This window comes from Notothenia rossii (genome assembly GCF_949606895.1).
Source record: "Notothenia rossii genome assembly, chromosome: 3".
NCBI classification, from domain to species: domain Eukaryota; kingdom Metazoa; phylum Chordata; class Actinopteri; order Perciformes; family Nototheniidae; genus Notothenia; species Notothenia rossii.
In genome coordinates, this window is record NC_136901.1 from 94,258,543 (window position 1) to 94,282,448 (window position 23,906).

A 23,906-nucleotide genomic window follows, 5' to 3' on the forward strand; every position below is an offset into this window, starting at 1 on the left:
TTTAGACTCACTGAATTACTACTAATTCAAGTATAAACCATTAGCAAACCTCCTGCAAATAACTGGTTTGTTGCTAGGTAGATATTGTTTTAGATTTGCACAGGGCCACATTAAAGTGGTTTCCCTCCTCCTGTATCCATTCTTTAAGCTAAGCTAACGGGCTGCTGACTGTAGCGTCATATTTTACTGAAGTTTATGCCAGTTCAAAACTAGCAGCTGGTTAGCACAGTCGCTTAGCTTAGCATAAAGACTGGAGCTAGCCTGGCTCTGTCTAATCAATTAGCAAACCACCTGCTAATTATCCTTCTTTGCTGCTAGATAGATCGTTTTTTAGCTTTGCACAGAGCCACATTAATTGTTTCCTATGCTAAGCTAACAGGCAGCTGCTTCATATCCAACTGAAACATATAGTATGCAAACAAAGTACATTAAAATCACAGCACGAACAACTACTTTTCTACTATACTTTAGTACTACTGTTTTACATGCTATGAAAGCTACAACATCATTTCTCACAAACAGAGGATAACATGGAGTCGTTTGCTGTTTGTTAATAGCCGCGTCACACTGCAGTACTTTTCCCTCTTTAGTTCCGAAATGTCGCGTTCGCACCAAAAAGAGCCGGAACTAAAATTAGTTCATGAGAACCTTTTTTACCCCCTTTTCCGTCCCTCCTCTTTCGTGGGAGAAAAAGGTTCCTATTTCTGATTGGCTGGGCGGATTGCAAACCACTTCCCTTAAAACTCCCAAAAAGTTTTGTGAAGCCGCCATTTTATTATCCTCGAATTAGCATTATTAGCATTAGCATTAGTCCAGCGCACAAATGCAGAGAGACTAATTTATGGCAACACAGGAGAAGAAAACATGGGAGCGGAGATGAGGAGGTGTCGGCGTTCTGGCGATTTACTCGGAAGGTCCCCAGCTCCGGGGACTTCCGGCCGGGGACTCCGGGTGGCAGTATACGCCGTGAAGTTGTTTGCAGCCTGCCAGTAAACCCAAAGTAGAAGAAGAAGAAGTGACGTCAGCGGCTTCATTTGCCTAATCCTCCCTCAGGGACTGATATCGATGTGAACGCGATCTGTACTTAGTTCATCAGAACTAGAGAGTTCTGATGAACTAAGTTCTCATGAACCTTTGTGGGGAAAGTACTGCGGTGTGAAAGCGCCTATAGACTTTTTGCACTACTTTTTATTTGTGTATTTTATTATAGTTGCATTGTTGGAGGAGCTCAGGTCAGAAGATTTTCATTGGCATTTACTCTGTAGCTGCTGAGCATGACAATAAAACCGTTGAATCTTTGAATCTGCAGCCACAGTAACAGTGAGTGTCCGGATGAATTACTGCCTGCATGGACAAAATCACACGATTGGATTGGAGGAGTGTGTGGGGGTCTTTTTTTTTAGGCATCACATCTGGTTTTCATCAGCAGGAATCACACAGCTAAAATGCCTCGGTGCGTACAGGAACATCCTCCCCCAACCCCCGGACACTGGCTCTCTGACCGCAGATATTCAGATCCAACACAGCGCTGCGAGCACTCAGGGAACCAGAGGAATGAAACCTGAAACATTCCTTTGATTTGTTATTTAAAAGCTTGCAACTACTTTTGACCTTTGCAGCCCTCGACAAATGTGGGTCCATAGCGTCTTATTCCCAGATTTCCCCAAAAATCAAATGACAGTTCAGGTTGCATTGTCCTCAGAGGAACTGTTTGTTTGCGAATTAACACATTGCTGCGCACTTAACTTTTGCAGACCGTGATATATTTGGAGTCTGCACATCTTACTCCCAGTGTATTTATCTATAGGCATAGTCAGTTCAGGTTGCATTGTCCTCAGAGGAACTGTTGTTTGTTTGTTTGCAAAGTAACACTTAGCTGTACACTTTTGCGTTTCTGTTTATGGGAAAAGTGCACGTGCAAAACTAGTAAACCATCAGTCAGGTTGTGAAACTGCCGCTAAGGGAAAAATAAAGTGCAAATTATATTGCAAAAGTGCTTTCTTGAGGCATTTCCACAGACAAATCATTGCAAACAATTCAAAAATAATAATAATAATAAACCCTCTCACCTAATTCCAAAGGTCCTTCTTCTTCTTCTTCTTTCTCTGCATCTTTTTTGGATGCTCTCTCCTTTGCTTTCCCAGCGTCCTTAGTCACATTGGTGGTGCTTTCTGGAGGTTTATCTGTCGGCTTGGTAGTGAATCCTGTGCTGGGAACCTCAGTGTTGTTGCTTCTCTCTGCAGGAAGAACTCTCCCAGCTGCAGGAAAAGTTGCATATGACTCCACAGTGGCTGAAACTGTAGATGTGTCCTCAGAAGGTTTGGTTAAAATGAGGAGAAGTGCAGGAGTAAGAGCAGAATGAAGTGCAGAGCTCCTGCCATAGTGACTCTCTCTGCAGAAACACATCGGACACTGAACTCCCTGCAGCTCAGAAACGACTTCCAGGCAGAGAGAAAATAAAAGCCCTGTCCACATACAGTGAGTGCTACCCAACGGAACTTTAGAGAGTCACATACACAGCATGGTTTTGGGTTAAGAACTCAAAGTAATCAGTGAAGAGAGTTTTCAAAAAATAAAGCTGACCAACAGAAACCCTTCAAGTCAAGAAAAATGCACCAAATCTTCCCATTAAAGCTTCTCAAATACAAATATTTCAGTTTTTTCTTCGTTATATTTGGTACCAAACTGTTATGGAAACTAAAACAATCATGTCTCGCAATTTTATGACAAAACTATTCTTTCTATAAAAAAATCAGAGTAAAAATCAGCAGATGAAATATCAGAATGACAATGATCGTTTGATCAATGTGGCGACATAGTTCACGATGTGTTATGTTTATTTGTCCATGGCTTTGTGCCAACTACGCATGAATGTGCATGTTATGTTTATTGTTGAAGCAGGGTTAGTCGGGGCATGTAGTTGCCTGTTTTCGCCACAAGGCTCCGTCGGGTGTGAATGTGAGGAAGGGCCTTTCTTATTTCTCTAATTTCCCCTCCTCGACTCCTCCGCTCGCACCTCCTGTGGGCGGGACTAAGACAGGAGGATAGGAGTCGAGGAGGGGAAATTAGTGAAACGAGAAAGGCCCTATGATTGGGACGGAGTTTTTGGTTCATAATAAAGTTTCCACGAGTGAGAAAAGACAAGGGATGTCCGCTTGAGTCCTGAGTGCAAGATTAACATAATTTAGTCAACAATTACTTCATAATTTTATTTTGAAGGCGTATTAATGCAACAATCATTATTTAGTTTATTATTCCAAGTACCTTGCAATAGCAAACTGCACGTCGTTTTTAGGTATATCCAGATTTCATGTTATAATTATCTACATCTTAACTATAATAGTTTCAATTGTTTTTTTTTCGAATTCCTCGTATGTGTAAACGTGTAAACCCGTGTCTGATTCCGAACAACGACATAATGGCTTCACTGTAATCTTTGCTTCTGATTATGAAATGTTTAGTCTCCTTTTCAAGCGTTAGAAAGTGGTGACAACAGATAGAGAATAGATGCAAACTTTCAAACTCTTCAGTAAGTCAATGCTTTTAGTTTGGAGGGGTTTCTAAATCCTGTCCCAACAACCAGCAGACCGTTTATTCAGGGATCAAAATCTCTCTCACACACGCAGGCATGGCTGGATATTATTCAGTATTACATATATTATATAGAATGTGTCTTGGCTTCCTTCCGTGTTTATCTATCAAGCCACTAGACGCCTTCAAGAGACATTTTTAACTAGTTTTCTTTCCTTAATATTACTTGCAGTTGAAGAGTTGCTTGGTCTCCGATGGTTTGGATGATATTATGAGATGTGTTTGCACAAAATGTTACACGTGCAACAAAGAAAAGAGGCCTTTACAATATTCAAAACAAATAAGCAAAACTCAAATAAAACAAACAACTTAGGTATTCCTTCTTCTTGATAAGGCTAATATAACTTCTTAACTTAAAGGGAAGTTTTACGGTTAAAAACTGTTCCTTGACGGCGTCTTTCTAACAGGTTGCTCATCTCTCTCTCACTTACGCCACTCTGGGATTTGTAGTCTTTCTAGTTGCGTATTTTTCATAGTCTTATATTTCAACAGTTTTACGACAAACTGACTTTTTTTTAAATGGAAATGATTTTTTAAGATTGACAAACATCATGTGTAATTCGTGGCACAATTCAAACGGGATCGAAAGATAATCTTTCTCTCTCCATTGACTTCAATACATGGGTCGGAAGTAGATGGGCGGGACTTCGCCTCTATTGAGAGGAGAGAGAATAGTAACGTAGAAATAGTAAATTAAATGAAAGGACAATCCTTGATCAAGTAAGGGGTAGGAATTAATAAGCATCTGCTTCCTCCTGCTCCCTTTCGGACACATATGATTTATTATTATTATTAATATGAAGACTTTTTTGTTGAATATATAAATATTATCATGAATGTGGATAAATAATATTCTGTTTTTCACATTTGTTATTTTTTTAATCTGTTCGAAAATAAAGATTGAAATGAAAAATGTATGAGGAAGAACGGTCTTCCTGGTTGAACTTGCGCTGAGCTTCATGTGTCACAATTAGGTGGCCTTTCTTATCAAATCAAAATACTGGCTCTAACACAATATGTTTAGTATGTGGAGACATCGGAAGTCCTGGTTTCTCCACAACCTTCTCAACAAAGTAGTTTCCAGCACATTCTCAGAGAACCACAGACACACAGAGTTCTGGTTAAATAGCTTTAATGGCACAGACAGGAGTTTGTACATCCAGCACGATGAAAGGACCTTTAAAATACCCTTGTACTGGATGTGGGGAACAACGCCTCACAATGACATCGTTATTAAATCCAACGTGTAATTTGTTCTCCATGTGAACGATGGAAGTACAAAATATATAGACATTATTTTGAAATGAGATGCTATGCAATTCTACTTGGGGGAAAACCAGAAAGCCACAAACTATTTTTTAACCAGGTATTGTTGGAAAAAAACAGAATTAAAAAATATATTTACAAAAAAGGAGGATTTTTCAAAACAAAAGCCTAGTATCTCCTGACATCTAACCCCCCCCCCCCCCCCCTCTCTCTCTGAAGCATCCCATAACATTAACTGAGTGTGTGTGAAGCTCAGGTGTGAGACAGCAGAACCATATTTATTTCACCTGCATTAGAACAAAAAAACATACGATTTAATTACATGTTTTTAAAACCCGGAGATACATGGAAGCACCTTTTCTCAATATGTGTCATTTCTGTCGTTTGAAGTATTGCTTTTTTAGTTAATACCCGACACATAAACAACAAAACACCACCCAACTAACTATTAAATAGAATACAAGTGAATCAAACAAAGTGGTGCCGGATGTAGGACTCATTCCTGCACCACTTTGCTTTGTAAAAAATATCAATTTCTGTGTCGGACAAACAGGATCAGATAAATAAGGCTCTACTGTTCGGCTTCACGGTAAAAAAAAAAAAAACTCCTGGACTCTCTGAGACATGCAGGTGAATAACCCTGTTGTTATTGACATCGTACACACATGTTGATCTGAGAGAAGCACTAAAGAGACAGAGAGTGTCCAGAGAGAGGAGAGAGAGTGTGTGTGTGTGTGTGTGTGTGTGTGTGTGTGTGTGTGTGTGTGTGTGTGTGTGTGTGTGTGTGTGTGTGTGTGTGTGTGTGTGTGTGTGTGTGTGTGTGTGTGTGTGTGTGTGTGTGTGTGTGTGTGTGTGTGTGTGTGTGTGTGTGTGTGTGTGTGTGTGTGTGTGTCCAGAGAGAGGAGAGTGTGTGTGTGTCCAGAGAGAGGAGAGAGTGTGTGAGTCAGTCCACATCAAGGCTTCCAGAGCTTCAGCAGCCCGTCTTCACTGTAGGTGCCGATCAGGTTCTGGTGGGGGTGGTGGGCGATGCCGATCACATCTTTCTCGTGGATCTGCAGAGAGGAGGAAGGGAAAGAAATCAATATATAATAAATAAATTCAGGACCTGCAGCTCAAAGGATCTCTGGAACAGACCCACCTTTTGAATTTGAGTATAAATGTAATTCATTGTATTCTTACACATTTGTTGTGTTCATTTGTATTCCCGTTTGAAAAGAGCCTCTGATCTCCAATCAGCTGCACGTACCGTCAGCTGCACGTACCGTCAGCTGCACGTACCGCCAGCGTTCTCTCCAGCTTTCCCATATATTTAATTCTAGATAAAGTTAAGTTTCGTCTTTTACAGACCTTGGTGTCTTCCAGAAAACACGACAAACATCCTATTTCAAAGGATTATTGTATCAGCAGAATCAGAGGATATATATCTCTGATCTCTTTACGTACCGTCAGCGTTCTCTCCAGCTTGCCGGTGACGGTGCTGAAGCAGTAGAGCACGAAGTCCTCTCCCACGCAGTAGATCCACTCGCCCCGAGGAGAGAGAGTGCAGCAGACGAAGTCTCCTCCCTCCCTCTTACCGGAGCTGAAACTCCTCACAATCTGTGACACACACACACACACACACACACACACACACACACACACACACACACACACACACACACACACACACACACACACACACACACACACACACACACACACACACACACACACACACACACACACACACACACACACACACACACACACACACACACGTTAGTATTGTGTATTTGTGGTTTGTGAAGCACTTAGTGTTACCTTTTGTGTGAATTCTGCGGTATTGATAAAGTTTGATTCGAAGATTGATTTCCCGTAACGTGGAAATGTACATCACTACAACAGCACAAAGTAAAGAGGACAGACCTACATATTAAAATTTTTTTAAATAACTTAGTATACACACAGTATGTAAACAAAGAACCGATAAGTGACCGATAACATTAAGGAGGTAGCTGGTTCTGTTTTCAGGTTGTAAATAAATTGTAAACAGCACATGCGTGTTCATTGCACAGTTGTATGTTTACAGGATGATATATTGTCCCGTGTGCAGAGGTGTGTGTGTGTGTGTGTGTGTGTGTGTGTGTGTGTGTGTGTGACTGACCTGTCCCTGCATGTTCATGATCACCACGGTGTTGGAGCGGTTGCACACCACAAAGTGCTCAGGGTTTTTGGGCAGTTGGATCACGTTGTTCACCGTGATGTCTGTTCCAGCCGACGTGCCCAGAGGCTTGAAGGTGTTCGAGCACTCCGTGGTCTTCATGTTCCACATCTACACGCAGGGGGGAACACAGTCAGTCACAATCAGATAAACACACACACACAGACACACACAGTCAGATACCATCAGACACAGCGGGGCGACAGACACACACAGGGGGACACACAGTCAGAGACACACAGTTAGACACAGACACACAGTTAGACACACACAGTTAGACACACAGACACACAGAGGGGGACACACACAGTTAGATACACAGACACACAGAGGGGGACACACACACTTAGATACACATAGTTAGATACACACAGCAGGACGACAGACAGTCAGACACACACACAGTCGGACACACACAGTCAGACACACACACACAGTCGGACACACACACACAGTCGGACACACAGTCGGACACACACACACAGTCGGACACACACACACAGTCGGACACACACAGTCGGACACACACACACAGTCGGACACACACACACAGTCGGACACACACAGTCGGACACACACACACAGTCGGACACACACACACAGTCGGACACACACAGTCGGACACATACAGTCGGACACACACACACAGTCGGACACACACACACAGTCGGACACACACAGTCGGACACACACACACAGTCGGACACACACACACAGTCGGACACACACACACAGTCGGACACACACAGTCGGACACACACACACAGTCGGACACATACACTCGGACACACACAGTCGGACACACACAGTCGGACACACACAGTCGGACACACACAGTCGGACACACACAGTCGGACACACACAGTCGGACACACAGTCAGACACACACAGTCGGACACACACACAGTCGGACACACAGTCAGACACACACAGTCAGACACACACAGTCGGACACACAGTCAGACACACACAGTCGGACACACACAGTCGGACACACAGTCGGACACACAGTCAGACACACACAGTCGGACACACACAGTCGGACACACAGTCAGACACACAGTCAGACACACAGTCAGACACACACCCCTTTCCTACTAAAGTGGTTCCAGGGCCGATTCGGACTAGTTTCTCATCTTTTCACTGCAGCAGCTCTGGCTCTCATAAGCCGATTTCCCAGTTTTTTTTAAATACCAACTATCAGGAGTAATCAATACACGGCTACGCAGCTTGCCATGTCCCACTATCACAAGTAAGATCGAGAATACGCAAGTAGAAAAAGGACTTCTGCCACATTAAAAGCAACAGGTATAAGACAGAATGCAATTCAAGAGCTTTGTTGCCAAACCTTGTTCATTAAAAATGGACCAACAATGATGAGGAAAACGTACATCAGGGGGCGTTGTTTGTGTGACATTGAGACAGCGAGTAAACGGTAGGGTTAATGCTGGCGTACCAGTTCAGAACCATAGTGGTAAACAACAACGTCACTCTGGAGAAAAGTCTAAAGCTGGAGAGGTCGTTCTTTAATTCAAGCTGGCTTCGTAAGAATAACGGCCCGTCCACACAGCAGCTTTAAAAAAATCTTCCAACGCTTCTTTGCCCGTTGACTTTGAATGGGGGTGACGTCACTTTGCCTCGCTTTTTGCCGAACTGCATTGTGGGGAAGCAAAGTGAAGATTTCCAGGATTTTCAGGATTCAAAAGTTGAGCAATGTTCAACTTTTGAATCTGAGCTGGAAGCGTCAGCCAATCAAATCCCGTTTATGCAAATCTGACAGTACAAGCGCTAGCCAATCAAACCGCGTGCAAGCTGGGAGAGCCAGACCGCAGTTCATTTCCTCATATTCCAAACCAGATATTACGGTAGCAAATCACCCGGTTCTTTACGACCAGAACTATTTACCGGGATACAAACCGGAGGAACCAGGCATGGAGGGAGGTGGCAGAGACAGTGGGTGAAACTGGTAGGTTTTCGCCTGTTTGGAGAGTTTATATCCAGTTTACTTCGTTTTAACATTGCTATTGCTTTGTATGTCGGGGGCGGGAGATTCATGTGATTGGTTGTTGGTCGCAAAAAATCCCCAAGCTTTCACCTCCAAGATTTTCTCAAAGCTGCTGTGTGTCGGGGCCGTGGGAGCAACGTGAGTCCAGCTCCGACAGTCTGCCAGAGCGGCGTTGCTGAGAAAATCGTAAAAACCGCAAACAATGACGTCATGGTGAGGCTTCACTCTGGCACCGGGCGGTGGGAAACAAACTGCTTATGGTCTACTTCTGAGAGGCATCAGGTTTGTTTGGACCCTTTGCTTCCCTCCCTACAGACGGATCTATTCTCTCACCTTCACGGTGCCGTCCGACGAGGCGCTGATCACATGATGTCCGTCTGGAGTGAAGGTCGCCTCGTTCACAAACGACGTGTGACCTCGAAACTCCTTCAGGGTTTTACCTGACTTCAGTCCGTGGATTCTGAAACATAGGAAAACTAAATGTAAACCACGATCACAGATATCAGGAGAAAGAGAAGCATCCACGAAGCGAGAATACTTTGCTGTCGACATGTTTCTAGCATCACATCAGCATCAGTGCTGACAACACGCTCCTGTTGCTCAGACTCTCTGCTGATGGAGAACTGAGTGGTGGGGTTTACCTGATGGTCTGGTCGAAGGAGGCGCTGAGCAGCTGGCTGCTGTCTTTGCAGAAGGAGACGCAGGTGACTCCTTTACTGTGAGCGCGCTCAAACCTGCGCAGACACTGACCGCTCTGGATCTTCCACACCTGAAACCATACAGGTGTTTAGCATTGCCTTTTTATTAAACACACTTCTATAGTTCCAGGTAGGCTGAAGATAATTGTGGACACATAGAATGGAACAGAAGTACCTTAATCTTCCCGTCCTGAGCGCCGGTGGCCAGCATCTCCGTGTCTCTGCTGAAACCCATGCAGAGCACAGCGTCGTCCATCATCATGAAGTTATCCTGGGCCTGGTACTTCAGATCCTGAGACACACACACACACACACACACACACACACACACACACACACACACACACACACACACACACACACACACACACACACACACACACACACACACACACACACACACACACACACACACACACACACACACACACACACACACACACACACACACACACACACACACACACACACACACACACACACACACACACACACACACACACACACACACACACACACACACACACACAACCCAATCTGTACTGTATTTCTGTTTTTGCATTTCAAAACTTCGACACGGTTCATAATGTTCTCCTTCCCCGCGGCATAGGTCACGGCCTTGGGTATTTCTGCTATCTCTCTTAAGCGGGAGCAGCTCTGGTTCCTTGTTGGGGTTTATTTATATACCAACTATTTGCAACATGTGCATTTTTTACATCTTTAATATGTTTTGTATGCATGCTTCTTGGTTCAAATGAAGCTGTCTTTGGCTCTGTGGCTCTTTCCCCTCTGTGGGACAAGCCAAGGTATTCTGATTCTATGACCGAGCACAAGCTGAGATAGTTTATTGTTCAGAGACATCTAGAAACCCTTCTTTTCTGGAACGTAGCTTCCCAGTCAAATCCTCCGGCCGTACACTTCATAATAAAGCGTCAGTGTTTGCCATCAAAGCTCCAGCTCTGCTCGTGTCTCTCCGAGTTTCGTCTCCATTGCTCCAGAAGTTTCCATCACACTCACCTTTCTGATTTTGCCGGTGGTGAAGTTCCAGACCTCGATGAACCCGTCCACAGACCCCGTCACCAGGTACTGACCGTCGGGGGAAAACCGGGAACACTCAACGTGAGACTTCTGTCCAAACTGAGCAGGGAGGAGACAAAAGACACGTCAGAAACTAGGCCATAAGACTATTTAAAAAACATCTGTTTGCACATTCCTTTCACTATTTCTATTTGATCTGTATCTACTTGCACATCTCCAAACATTCTCTTGCACTGTTGTATCTGTTCTATGTCCTCTATATATTCATGTTGCTCTGTTGGAGGAGCCTGTTACTAAACATGTTCACTGCCTGGAGCTGCTGAGCACATGATGATAGAGACTCGAGAATCTGCTACTCCTGTCTTACCTTCGGTATTTGATTATTGCACTAAAGGTGTGTGTGTATATATATATATATATATTAATGCTGTCAAAATTATCACGTGAACGGCGGTAATTCATCTTTTGAATTTAACGCATGCGCAGAATGGCCCGCCCCATACATCCCACCAGTGGCAGCGCTGGGGTATGGCTGAGGTAGGCTACACGGGAAATGGCTTAGCCCCAACATGAACAATGATGTTAAAGTTAGCAAAATAAAGTCGGGCCAACTCGCTGAGTAAATTGCACAGACAGCAGTTTGTAAGATTGATTTCAGTAGCCACTTGTCTGGAAATACCGAAGACTAGAAACGGTTTTGAAAACTTTTGTCACGTAGTGATCGTCTTCTCAATAGAACATCTTTGATAATGTCTTCTGGCCAATCAGAATCAAGATAACAGCGTGGTGTTGTTGCAGGAAGTCCTGAGAATACTTTTGCTGTGGTACATCTCTATATACATCGATACAACATTACGTGTTGATAGAAATCAACACGTAATGAAATGAGACCCCACGGTTTGATGATTGATAGGTGTGTGGGCTGTCTTTCATTCTGACACACAGAACAATGTTAGAATAAACATACTGTATGTTAAATGGATATATCCTTCTTCTTTCATTTATCTTTCCATTCCCACAACAATATACATAAAGAAATGGCATATTTTGGACATAGTTCGAATGGTGATTAATCTGATTAAAAATTGTAATTGTTTGACAACCCTAAAATATATATATTTATATATATATTTATTCCAGCGGATGTGTACCTTGATGTGTCTGCTGAGCTGCGTGGGGAAGGCCTCCTCCTGCACATCTTTCACGGCTGCTTTCCCTCTGAACAGATCGATGGTCATCCCGGGAGGAAGGAGGCCCTGATGCTGCTGCCACTTCAGAGACTGAGGAGGAGGGACACAGGGACACATCAGGGTTAATATACTAGTTAGTTATTGTGGTGACTATTGCCACTCAATGGCTAAACTATTTGGACGCGTGCAATTTCCACATACGACAAAGTTTTTAGCTTTCAATATTTCTTATTTACAAAGAAAAACAGCGTGTTCACAGACTCTCCCCGTCACAGTCAATGCACCTGTGCCAGGAGATGTTGTTGCCCCATTACGCCATCTAGTGTTCAACATGACAAAACCATTCTACTGGGTGAGAGTTTTACAGTGCAGTGACTATCTGCTTTATTTGTCCTATATATATATTCATGTTGCTCAGTTGGAGGAGTCTGTGACTTCAGGTTGACACATCTCCACTGCAGCTGCCGAGCACATGATGAGAGACTTGAAACTTGACGCTTGTCCGCTCACCTGTCCGAGCAGAGCCATGAGACGAGAGGGAGGGACGACGCTCACTTCTCCAGCTAAAGCCTGAGCGATGGCTGCTCTCCGTTTCTCTTTACTGCTGCCGTCTGGGTACGCCTGCACACCAAGAAACACTCATCAGAAACTCCACATGCCATCTTTAACGTGCTGCTGCTAGAGCCAGAGTTTATGACACACACACACACACACACACACACACACACACACACACACACACACACACACACACACACACACACACACACACACACACACACACACACACACACACACACACACACACACACACACACACACACACACACACACACACACACACACACACACACACACACACACACACACACACACACACACACACACACACACACACACACACACACACACACACACACACACACAGAGAGAGAGAGAGAGAGAGAGAGAGAGAGGCCTCACCTCTCGGGGGTCGAAGTATGAGCGAGCCAGCAGGTTCTCCAGGTGGATGTACCTCTCCGGCTGCGTCTGCTTCAGCATGATCATGGGGTCGGTCTGTCTGAGGAGGGATCGAGCTGCACCCAACTCTCTCAGCTCGATCAGCTCCAACACCACCTGCAGGGACAAGGAGAGGAGACAGGTGTGACTCCTCATTCAACATGTACATTTTCTAAACTGCATGTAAACTGCATGTAAACTGTATGTTAAGTATGTAAACTGCATGTAAGCTGCATGTAAACTGTATGTTAAGTATGTAAACTGCATGTAAACTGCATGTAAGCTGCATGTAAACTGCATGTAAACTGCATGTTAAGTATGTAAACTGCATGTATGTAAACTGCATGTAAACTGCATGTAAACTGTATGTTAAGTATGTAAACTGCATGTAAACTGCATGTAAGCTGCATGTAAACTGCATGTAAACTGCATGTTAAGTATGTAAACTGCATGTATGTAAACTGCATGTAAACTGCATGTAAGCTGCATGTAAACTGCATGTAAACTGTATGTTAAGTATGTAAACTGCATGTATGTAAACTGCATGTAAACTGCATGTTAAGTATGTAAACTGCATGTAAACTGCATGTTAAGTATGTAAACTGCATGTAAACTGCATGTAAACTGCATGTAAACTGCATGTAAACTGCATGTAAACTGCATGTAAACTGCATGTAAGCTGCATGTAAACTGCATGTTAAGTATGTAAACTGCATGTATGTAAACTGCATGTAAACTGCATGTTAAGTATGTAAACTGCATGTAAACTGCATGTTAAGTATGTAAACTGCATGTAAACTGCATGTAAACTGCATGTAAACTGCATGTTAAGTATGTAAACTGCATGTATGTAAACTGCATGTAAACTGCATGTAAGCTGCATGTAAACTGCATGTAAACTGCATGTTAAGTATGTAAACTGCATGTAAACTGTATGTTAAGTATGTAAACTGCATGTAAACTGCATGTAAGCTGCATGTAAACTGCATGTAAACTGCATGTTAAGTATGCAAACTGCATGTAAACTGTATGTTAAGTATGTAAGCTGCATGTAAACTGCATGTTAAGTATGTAAACTGCATGTAAACTGTATGTTAAGTATGTAAGCTGCATGTAAACTGCATGTTAAGTATGTAAACTGCATGTAAACTGTATGTTAAGTATGTAAGCTGCATGTAAACTGCATGTAAACTGCATGTTAAGTATGTAAACTGCATGTAAACTGTATGTTAAGTATGTAAACTGCATGTAAACTGCATGTAAGCTGCATGTAAACTGTATGTTAAGTATGCAAACTGCATGTAAACTGTATGTTAAGTATGTAAACTGCATGTAAACTGTATGTTAAGTATGTACACTGTATCTAAACTGCATGTGGACTGTATTTTAAGCATGTAAGCTGCATGTAAACTGTATGTTAAGTATGTAAACTGTATCTAAACTGCATGTAAACTGTATGTTAAGTATGCAAACTGCATGTAAACTGTATGTTAAGTATGTAAGCTGCATGTAAACAGTATGTTAAGTATGTAAACTGCATGTAAACTGTATGTTAAGTATGTAAGCTGCATGTAAACTGCATGTTAAGTATGTAAACTGCATGTAAACTGTATGTTAAGTATGTAAGCTGCATGTAAACTGCATGTAAACTGCATGTTAAGTATGTAAACTGCATGTAAACTGCATGTAAGCTGCATGTAAACTGTATGTTAAGTATGCAAACTGCATGTAAACTGTATGTTAAGTATGTAAACTGCATGTAAACTGTATGTTAAGTATGTACACTGCATGTAAACTGTATGTTAAGTATGTAAACTGCATGTAAACTGTATGTTAAGTATGTACACTGTATCTAAACTGCATGTGGACTGTATTTTAAGCATGTAAGCTGCATGTAAACTGTATGTTAAGTATGCAAAGTGCATGTAAACTGTATGTTAAGTATGCAAACTGTATCTAAACTGCATGTAAACTGTATGTTAAGTATGCAAAGTGCATGTAAACTGTATGTTAAGTATGCAAACTGTATCTAAACTGCATGTAAACTGTATGTTAAGTATTTAAACTGTATCTAAACTGCATGTAAACTGTATGTTAAGTATTTAAACTGTATCTAAACTGCATGTAAACTGTATGTTAAGTATGTAAACTGTATCTAAACTGCATGTAAACTGTATGTTAAGTATGTACACTGTATCTAAACTGCATGTAGACTGCACTAGCACCCCACCTGCTCGTAGAGGTCTATGAGGGTTTTGTCGGGCAGCTTCAGGGACTGGATGGCCTGCAGGACCGTGTCCCAATGTCCGCTGTTAATGTCGGCCACAAAGCTCTCGATGCTGTCCACGGTGTTCAGAGAGACGGTGGTTTCCTCCTGCAGCGTCACCAGCGTCCTCTGCAGGTTGTTTTCCTTCAGGTACTGCATGATCAGACGGATCACACTGAGGAGACACAGGGGATGTAGAGGTTCAGGTCAACAAACAATGCACTTAGTCAAATCAGAAGCAGAATTAGGTTTAATGCCAAGTAGGTTTTACGCACATACAGGGAATGTGCTTTGTTTTGCAACGCAACTTTATCTACAGAGCACCAAGGTAATTCAAAGTGCGTTACAAAAGTTAAAGACATCAAGAGCATTAAGAGGAGACACATTATAAAATGGCTTAAAAACATTGTTTATCACCGTTTTTAGGGTAAACAAATATTGCAACGGAGCCCAAGCAGAAGCAGAATGAGGTATATATATATATATATATATATATATTCTAGGTTAGGGTTATTTATTTAAAAAATGTATGAATTTATAAATGTTGGTGTTTTAAAGGACCCAAGGTAGTGGAAGAACAAACCACTTTTATTAAGACTGTCCCTTTCAGATATAATATCTCTCCTTCTCTGTGTGTATGAACTAGCGAGTGTTATTCTATCGTAGTTGCCAGTGCCAAAGACAAAGGTCCATTGTGTGTCAATGTAATGCACATTAAAGTATTCTGAGTCTAGATCTGGTCATTAGCAAGTAGGTTTTAAACGTGTGTAGCGTTGCAAACATACACCCAGTGAGAGGAATAGTTGAAATACAAGGAACACATTTACAAGACATACCATAGTACACAACATTAAAAAAACATGTGCAGAAACACAGAGGAATGTGGAAGCACTCTGTCTTTGCTATCCTTGCTTCTGAATGTGCTTTAAAGTATGTTGTTTTTTATATAAAGGGCTTTTAACTGTGTGTTCTGCAATCAAGAGTCCATCCTGCCAGGTGTCTCTATATTAATGCTATCCTCCTGCCAGGTGTCTTTATATTAAATGCTATCCTCCTGCCAGGTGTCTTTATATTAATGCTATCCTCCCGCCAGGTAAACATTAGCTTCTGAGGCGAAATCTGGCTAATTTCCATGATGGAATTAAGAGTTATTTAATGTGCATTACCCCTTCTTAAATACAGTCAAAACCATTTACAGTATGGAATATGATATCACTTCGAAGCTATTTAAATTGCAACGTGTTAGAAGTTTGAGTGGATCATTAAACGATATATATAATAATAATAATAAACACACTTTTGTTACTTACATTGAAATGAGTTTTAGCATCGATTCTGTAGCAACTGGCAGAGGAATGCTAACGGTAGCACATGCTAACTTACACTTACTCTCCTACCTTTTAATATTATTTACTAGAGAGGAGTAATGCAGACACAGAATGAATGTGATGATGAACAACAGAGTAACTTTAGAGACTGAAATCACCGGCAATTTAATCATAAAAAGACAAAACTGTTTCCATAAGGTGTCTATTAGTTAGCATGTTAGCTCAGAATGCTAAAGGGGGATAAAACAGGCCTCAGTGACAGAAAACATGATAAGATAAGGTTATTTACTGCGCGATTTATTATAAGAATGAACCAGCTTTAAGAGTAATTAGCAGGACTACTCACTCTGCTGATTCCACCTCCAGAGACATCGTTATTTATCTGGTATTTATCTCAGAATACAAGCCTGGAAACACCCGAGTGGCAGGAGGAGAAGCGAGGAGCGAACCGGAAGTGCTGGAGGATTCTGGGAACTTCAGAATAAAACAGTGTTTTCTTTATTCAAGAAAAATATACGTGTCAGGCACTATAGCAGATATAAGTACACACACACACTGTTCGAAATGGGGGGGAGCCAGGGGTAGCTTGGCTCCCCTAAAGAGGGGGGGAGCTCCCCTGAAGGCCGACTTTGAGATAAATAGGGGGAGCCCAAAAAAATCGTGCATTTTTGTGTCGGTCAGATACCGCGGTGAAGTTAGTTTGCTGAATATGAAAAGACTCCCAGTGTGTGCCACCAGGTGCCCACTGTGCGACTGTCTCGAATAAACAACCTGTGGCCGCCGAGCCAATCATGTGGATTTCAGTTGTACACATTATGAGGCCGCCGTGCCTATGTTTTTGTTTTCACTGCTAGTTTATGCTTATGCTTATTATTAGTTTTTAATTAGTGCATTACAAAATAAATAAAATCATTAATGATGTTTCAGCTCAGACCCCACGCTTAATAAGTCTCCCCCACCTACCTTTCTCAAGGCCCACCCACACAATAATTCCTGGCAACGCCACTGAATCAGATCGTGTACTTGAGTAAAAGTAGAAGTACTCAGGTCTTGAACTTGAGTAAAAGTAGAAGTACTCAGAGCTTGTACTTGAGTAAAAGTAGAAGTACACAGATCTTGTACTTGAGTAAAAGTAGAAGTACTCAGGTCTTGTACTTGAGTAAAAGTAGAAGTAGGCTACTCACATCTTGTACTTGAGTAAAAGTAGAAGTACTCACATCTTGTACTTGAGTAAAAATTACTCAGGTCTTGAACTTGAGTAAAAGTAGAATTACTCAGATCTTGTACCTGAGTAAAAGTAGAAGTACTCAGGTCTTGTACTTGAGTAAAAGTAGAAGTACTCAGAGCTTGTACTTGAGTAAAAGTAGAAGTACTCAGAGCTTGTACTTGAGTAAAAGTAGAAGTACTCAGAGCTTGTACTTCAGTAGAAGTAGAAGTACTCAGAACTTGTACTAGAGTAAAAGTAGAAGTACTCAGAGCTTGTACTTCAGTAGAAGTAGAAGTACTCAGAGCTTGTACTAGAGTAAAAGTAGAAGTACTCAGAGCTTGTACTTCAGTCGAAGTAGAAGTACTCAGAGCTTGTACTTCAGTAGAAGTAGAAGTACTCAGAGCTTGTACTTCAGTAGAAGTATAACTGTGCAGTCTAATCTCCAGATGAAACCCAATCCCAATTCACGCTGAGTTAAGGAAACTTTAAAAACAAACACATCTCATGGTACACGTTCCAATTGAATGAAGCTTCAGCTGCACGTTTTATTACTGATCAACATTACAGTAATGCATCTCGAGGATAAGTACTGCTCTCTAGTGGGCACAGCCTGCCACCTGCTGGTCAGACTGTGGAACTGCACGGTCTGTTTCTTGTGATACTTCATTCATCCCAACATTACGAAATGATTTAGTTGCAGCAGCAGCAAGCATTACACAAGGTAAACATGTTTTAAAGATACAAAACTAAATGAACTTTGGCAGCAAGTATTTACAAATTCACAAAAGAAAGTATAACCCTAGACTAGAGCATCTAAATAATACAGAATATAACGAGTACTCATCACGCTCTCACTGGGCTACAGGAATATAGAAATACATATGAATGTGTTGATTCAGAACTGATCAAATCCATGTTGCTCTCACAAACACTGAGGGTCCGCTCCAGCTCCACGAGTCGAGGATTATTCAAAACAACTGGACTCTGAAATGTTCTGGGGGTTTCTGCTGATAGTTTGACTGCAAAGGAGTTTGTTGGAGAGCTCTCCCTTTGGTGTCTCCTTGCTCCTTCATCACAGCTTCTATGGTGTGTTCATATGAATGAAGACCCCTCTTGACGCTGAGGGAGGAACAGACCCCCTCCTCTCCGGGAGGACCAGGATCTGTGTTTAGTGCGTCTCCTTTGCAGGTACCCTCTTGAGATCTGATGTCTCCGAGCTGCAGATCCTGTGAACACACAAACATGTCTGTGTTGTTTTACTCAGTTTCCTACTTGGTAATGTTGCAAGGAACCACTTTGTGCACAGCGTGTTTCAGGGGGGACACAGACAGTGTTGCACATGGTCCGTTAGTACAGGGTTGCGTCCATTTAGCTGAGGAACCTTCCTAACCAAGTGAAATGATCCGGAAGTACGTCAGTGGCAGCCATGATAAGTGCCGTTCCAATTCTCCAAATGAAAGGAAAGGAGGTTTCAAACTTCCTTTATAATCTCCTTTAGTTTAGGAACCACTGGACCTCCCTTACCGAAAGGAGAAATGCTGCCCCACAATGCCTTGCAGCCGCAGCATTTGCGTCCGTTCAGGGAAACAAACGATTATGACGGAGAAATTATATCATGAAAGTTACGGTGCTTATTAAGCATTTTAAAACGTATGTGGTAAGTTGCCAAAGTGCTTTGTTTTGAACGTTAATCAGTATTATAATCAAAAAGAGAAATGTGAACGTTAGTTTTTACTGAAATGATCAAATAAAGTCAACATTTCACTGAGCTGTGTGGGGTTTGTTCAACTTTTAAAAGATGTTTCAATGGTGATGTACACAGTGATAGATGTTAAGGACTAACGTTCATAATAAATACATTTGTATTGATTTTAAGATCTTTTCATACAATCATAAGTATTGGGATCATTTGTATAAATGTGGACCGGAGGGAGAGGGTGACGAGCATACATTTCACTTTCCTTTTTTATTTCAATTACAACTTTGGTCATGAAGAATATGTTTCTCTGTTGTCCACGTTCATAAAGCATAAAACAACAGCATCAGAGCACGGTGCAGAGTCTCTAGATGAGTCCCTCGTTCTTATTAAACATCCATATTGTAGTCCGTTGTATAGAAAACTGTAGTTTCCATAGTTTCACCACAGCAGCAGACGCACACAATGACGTCTGCTGGCGCATCATAAACACGTCAGATAGTGAAAGTGCATTCGGATTCTCTAAAGTACCGCAGTTTCTTATCCTAAGTCCTTTTGAATTCTCCTATCCACTATCCCTTAACCCCGTGACGTTTCACTCAGAGGTCAAGGAATAGGAGATAGGGTTAGAACTTAGGACCTGATTTTTAAACTATCCGAACGCAACCCTGGTCTCCCCCCTCTTCCCTCTCCCTCTCTGGGTCCTTAGGGGGGGTCAAAGGGCGTCTGGGAGGAATGCCAGAGGGGGAGGGTTAGCACACTGACACACTCTGTCACTCTTGTTGGCCTCTTATGATGATGCTGCTGTCTTTTAAAATAGGATTATTTCTCTGCTCCTAGTTAATTTCTCGCAGATTCTTCCATCAGTCATTGCATGTCAGTCAATAGAGCTTCGAAAAATGTGTCCAATTCAACTAAATGTTTTTTTGTGAGTGAAGGCCAGAGCTACATTATAGATTGTTTGATTGTGTAATTACAAGGTGAGAGAAAAAATAAATCCACGTCCTCCTATGAAACGTATTTTATTTCCTTTTCCATTTTATACTTATACTTACATGCCTTAGAACATTTGCATGTTGAACTACATGCTGGATATCTTCCCAGCCTCAAGGAAATACAATAAAATAAATGGATTCATAATTTTAAAAAATGGATACAAATGTATAAATTAATGATGTTGTGTGCAAACATTTCAAATATAAAATGAAGAATAAGTTTACTTTTGAAATGATTTCTCACAAAAACCTTTCTAAATTATAGTAAACTATTAAAAAAGGTTTGGTCAATATACGTTTTTCTGCCTAAAATAGTTGAAATTGAACGTAAACTATATCAAACACCACATGCATGGCAGTTAACCCATTTGTGCCCGCTATTTACATTGACTTTGGTTAGTTAATACAAATATTGATGGTTTGTTTAAATAACTACTGACATTTGAATAAATATTGCAAAAAAGGGCTCCAAAAAAGGCATATATAACCTGGCCGGCTTAACCAGTGTGTATTTCTTCAAGCACCACAAGATTCAGAGTTTATAAAGTACAATTCTGGGCCATTGATTGTGTCATTTCTCCAAACACATACAGTAAAAAGGCCTGTTTTGAAGCCTTCAAATGGTGCAGGAAAAAGACTGTACATTGTATTATACTTAAAGACAGGGCTATTCAGTTAAGAGAAGAGAAAAAGGAAAGCAAATTGTTATAATGGGTGATGTAACATTAATGACAGACATAATATGAGGTCCTTGGCACTCAGACTCTAGAGGGGTCAGTGTGTGATCATGGGGCATCACCCTTACAGCATCAGGACAATATCATATGGAGTCAGACATATGTTTTGAAATCACTTCCGTGGGTCTCGCCCCGCCCCTCGCTCCAATGACCATTTTACCATTTAGTAAGGTGAAAAGCAAAAAGCTAAAACACCTCTCAGACGCTCTTCCGTTTACGTGTTGTTGGAGATTTGAGGATGTTTAAAGCCAACCTCGTCTCCGCGTGTCGTTTGGTAAGCTGGGTAAATTCGTATAAAGGAAGGGATTAAGAAACACCAGAATGCAAGTGAAACAATAATCTTGTTTTAATGATACAAAGTAACAATACAAATACAAAGGAAGTACTTCCTGCTCTTTCTCCTGTCTTACTCTCTGGTCAGCCTGAAGAAAAAGAGAGTGAACCAAAGGAAAACACAGGCTTTCATACTAAAACACAGGAGGAGGTGTGTGCGTGCTTTCCCCCAGAGGTCATCTTATTGGGAGAGACCAACACATGGCCTGTCGCACCCAATCAGCGCGACACAGCAGAAGAAACCCGGAAACAAAAAGTCTCTTTCAGTTTGACGAAAACCAGACACCTTTTAGTGTCTGGTACGAACCTGCTCTCAACAACAAGTTTCCTTATCTTATTTCACATCTTGCAGCCAGCACACACACATCCCCCTTTATGGCCCTTTGTCCCTGTGGCCATCTCCCCCCCTCAGGTTAGCACACACAAGTTAAAAGTATGTTTTAAGATATAGTTGTTATAGTCGGCTAAATATACGTAATACATGTTAATTACCTTCATATCAATAATAACGAGGAACACATTACCTATGCTCTTAAGCAGTATTAGAGATGCTTTTCAAATAGTCAAACTTCACACAGGCCTAATATAGAGAACACTCATTTGTCCTACACCCCTTCCCGCCATTTGAGCTATTGTTCACATCTTTACTTCAAATAAAAGGTTTCACATTGTATATTTCCAGCTTCTTTTACACATACTGTTATTATTAATACAAAGTAATTAACCACACACATCTATTTAAAACAAATAGATTTCCCTGATCATTTGACATGCTGAAAATCTTAAGAAGAATGTCCCCTCCCCCAGCTCTCTCGTCCCTGTCATAAAAGCTTCTTCCATTTCATATAGAGTAATAAAAGATGTTTAAGCTAATTTCTCCACAATGTTTGTAGCCATTTAGTACCCGCACATGAAAGAATAAAAACAGAGGTATAGTTGAACAGTAATCATGCAGCACATATATTTACTGCAATGAAAACACACACATTTGCCCCAAGCATGTGTAACGCACCCTCTTCTTTTATGAGGGAAACATTCCAGAGTCTTGGAGCTATCCCCATATAAGGATGTCCCCTGCTCCCATCCTTCTCTAAACACAAAGACTTCACCTCAATATATTGGGGAGGTAAAATATACTTTGTCCCTTCAAATTTAACACACATGAATATATATATAAGGTGACATTAAAATAAATATACCAGATTGAACTTTCCTGTCATAACACGTTACTTTAATACTTCAAATAATTCAAATAATACTTCAGTGTTTAATAAAGAAAAACAATTGGACGGTAGATACACGGATTCTCTAGATGAGTCCGTCGTTCTTATTAAACATCCATGTTGTAGTCCGCTGTATAGAAAACTGTAGTTTCCATAGTTTCCCCACAGCAGCCGACGCACATTTATGACGTCCGCTGGTGCTTCATAAACACGTCGGATAGTGAAAGTGCATTCGGATTCTCTAAAGTCTCTTCTCCTAAATCCTTTTGAATTCTCTTATCCACTATCCCTTAGGGTTAGAACTTAGGAGCTGATTTTTAAACTATCCGAACGCAACCCTGGTCTCCCCCCTCTTCCCTCCCCCTCTCTGGGTCCTTAGGGGGGGTCGAAGGGCGTCTGGGAGGAATGCCAGAGGGGGAGGAGCGGTGAGTTTTTTTTTCCTCTCGTCTCCAGGCGACCAATCCTGGCCCGTGTGACGTATCAGCACTTTACCCACAAGCCCTAGCAGTTCCTCAGCAGAACCTGAAGTGGGTCTGCCGGTTCACTTTAAGTCCTGGGGGGTCACTTGAGGTCCTGAGCAGTGGCGCCTCCAGAAATCTTTCATAGGGGTGGCCAAATGGGGCCACTGAAAATCTTGGGGTGGCCCACCAAAACCAATAATTTAATTGTTGTAAAAGTATAGACTATGAAAACAAGAGAATCACCTACTGATATACTTTGGTTTCTTATTTTACATCTTCTGATACTATTCATCTGAAGTGAATATAATACGGATAGTTAACATTTGACTTCAAACAACATTTAAAAGAACCTTGTTTTGTGTTATGTATACATGTGTTAGTGATTTATTGTTTAGTTTTTTATATATGCTAGTTGTTCTTTCCTTTTAAAAAGACAAATACAGCTTAATTAAAACAAGTTCCTTTATTATAAGGCACAAAATGTTCAGCATTCTCAACACATACAAAAGCAACACAACTAGTTCTTCAGTTATATTATGTCTCTAGATCAGGGGTGTCCAAACTACGGCCCGGGGGCCAAATGCGGCCCGCGGACCATTTTGAATCGGCCCTCAGCAGATTCAAAAATGTATAATGTACCATGGCCCACAAATCAAACTTCTGCTTGTTTTGT

General features: G+C 41.6%; 2 protein-coding genes across 2 annotated transcripts in view; both read right to left on the reverse strand.

Moving 5' to 3' along the window:
• The window catches only part of LOC307032466 (uncharacterized protein), a 17,048-nt gene extending 14,564 nt beyond the window's left edge, over positions 1–2,484 (reverse strand). The window contains exon 1 of the mRNA XM_079670445.1: positions 2,070–2,484. Coding sequence (XP_079526571.1) covers positions 2,070–2,475 — 406 coding nt within the window. The 5' untranslated portion in view covers positions 2,476–2,484. The remainder of the gene's footprint in view (positions 1–2,069) is intronic.
• Positions 2,485–4,706: 2,222 nt separating this feature from the next.
• Positions 4,707–17,072, reverse strand: smu1a (SMU1 DNA replication regulator and spliceosomal factor a). Its single transcript, XM_079672855.1, has 12 exons — positions 16,928–17,072; positions 15,218–15,428; positions 12,952–13,104; positions 12,499–12,609; positions 11,950–12,078; positions 10,778–10,897; positions 9,936–10,052; positions 9,704–9,831; positions 9,396–9,522; positions 7,001–7,168; positions 6,301–6,453; positions 4,707–5,909 (listed from the first exon to the last, which is right to left on the reverse strand). The coding sequence occupies exons 1-12, from the start codon at positions 16,951–16,953 to the stop codon at positions 5,811–5,813; spliced, it is 1,542 nt and encodes a 513-aa protein (XP_079528981.1). The 5' UTR covers positions 16,954–17,072; the 3' UTR covers positions 4,707–5,810.
• Between the last annotated feature and the right edge of the window lie 6,834 nt (positions 17,073–23,906).

Excerpts from the sequence above, each read along its gene's own strand:
- smu1a (XM_079672855.1), bottom strand. The coding sequence starts at position 16,953 with ATGTCTCTGGAGGTGGAATCAGCAGA. Across the intron at positions 12,079-12,498 it reads TCATGGCTCTGCTCGGACAG|TCTCTGAAGTGGCAGCAGCA; the intron begins GTGAGCGGACAA and ends CCTCCTCCTCAG. Across the intron at positions 6,454-7,000 it reads TCATGAACATGCAGGGACAG|ATTGTGAGGAGTTTCAGCTC; the intron begins GTCAGTCACACA and ends TGTGTGTCACAG.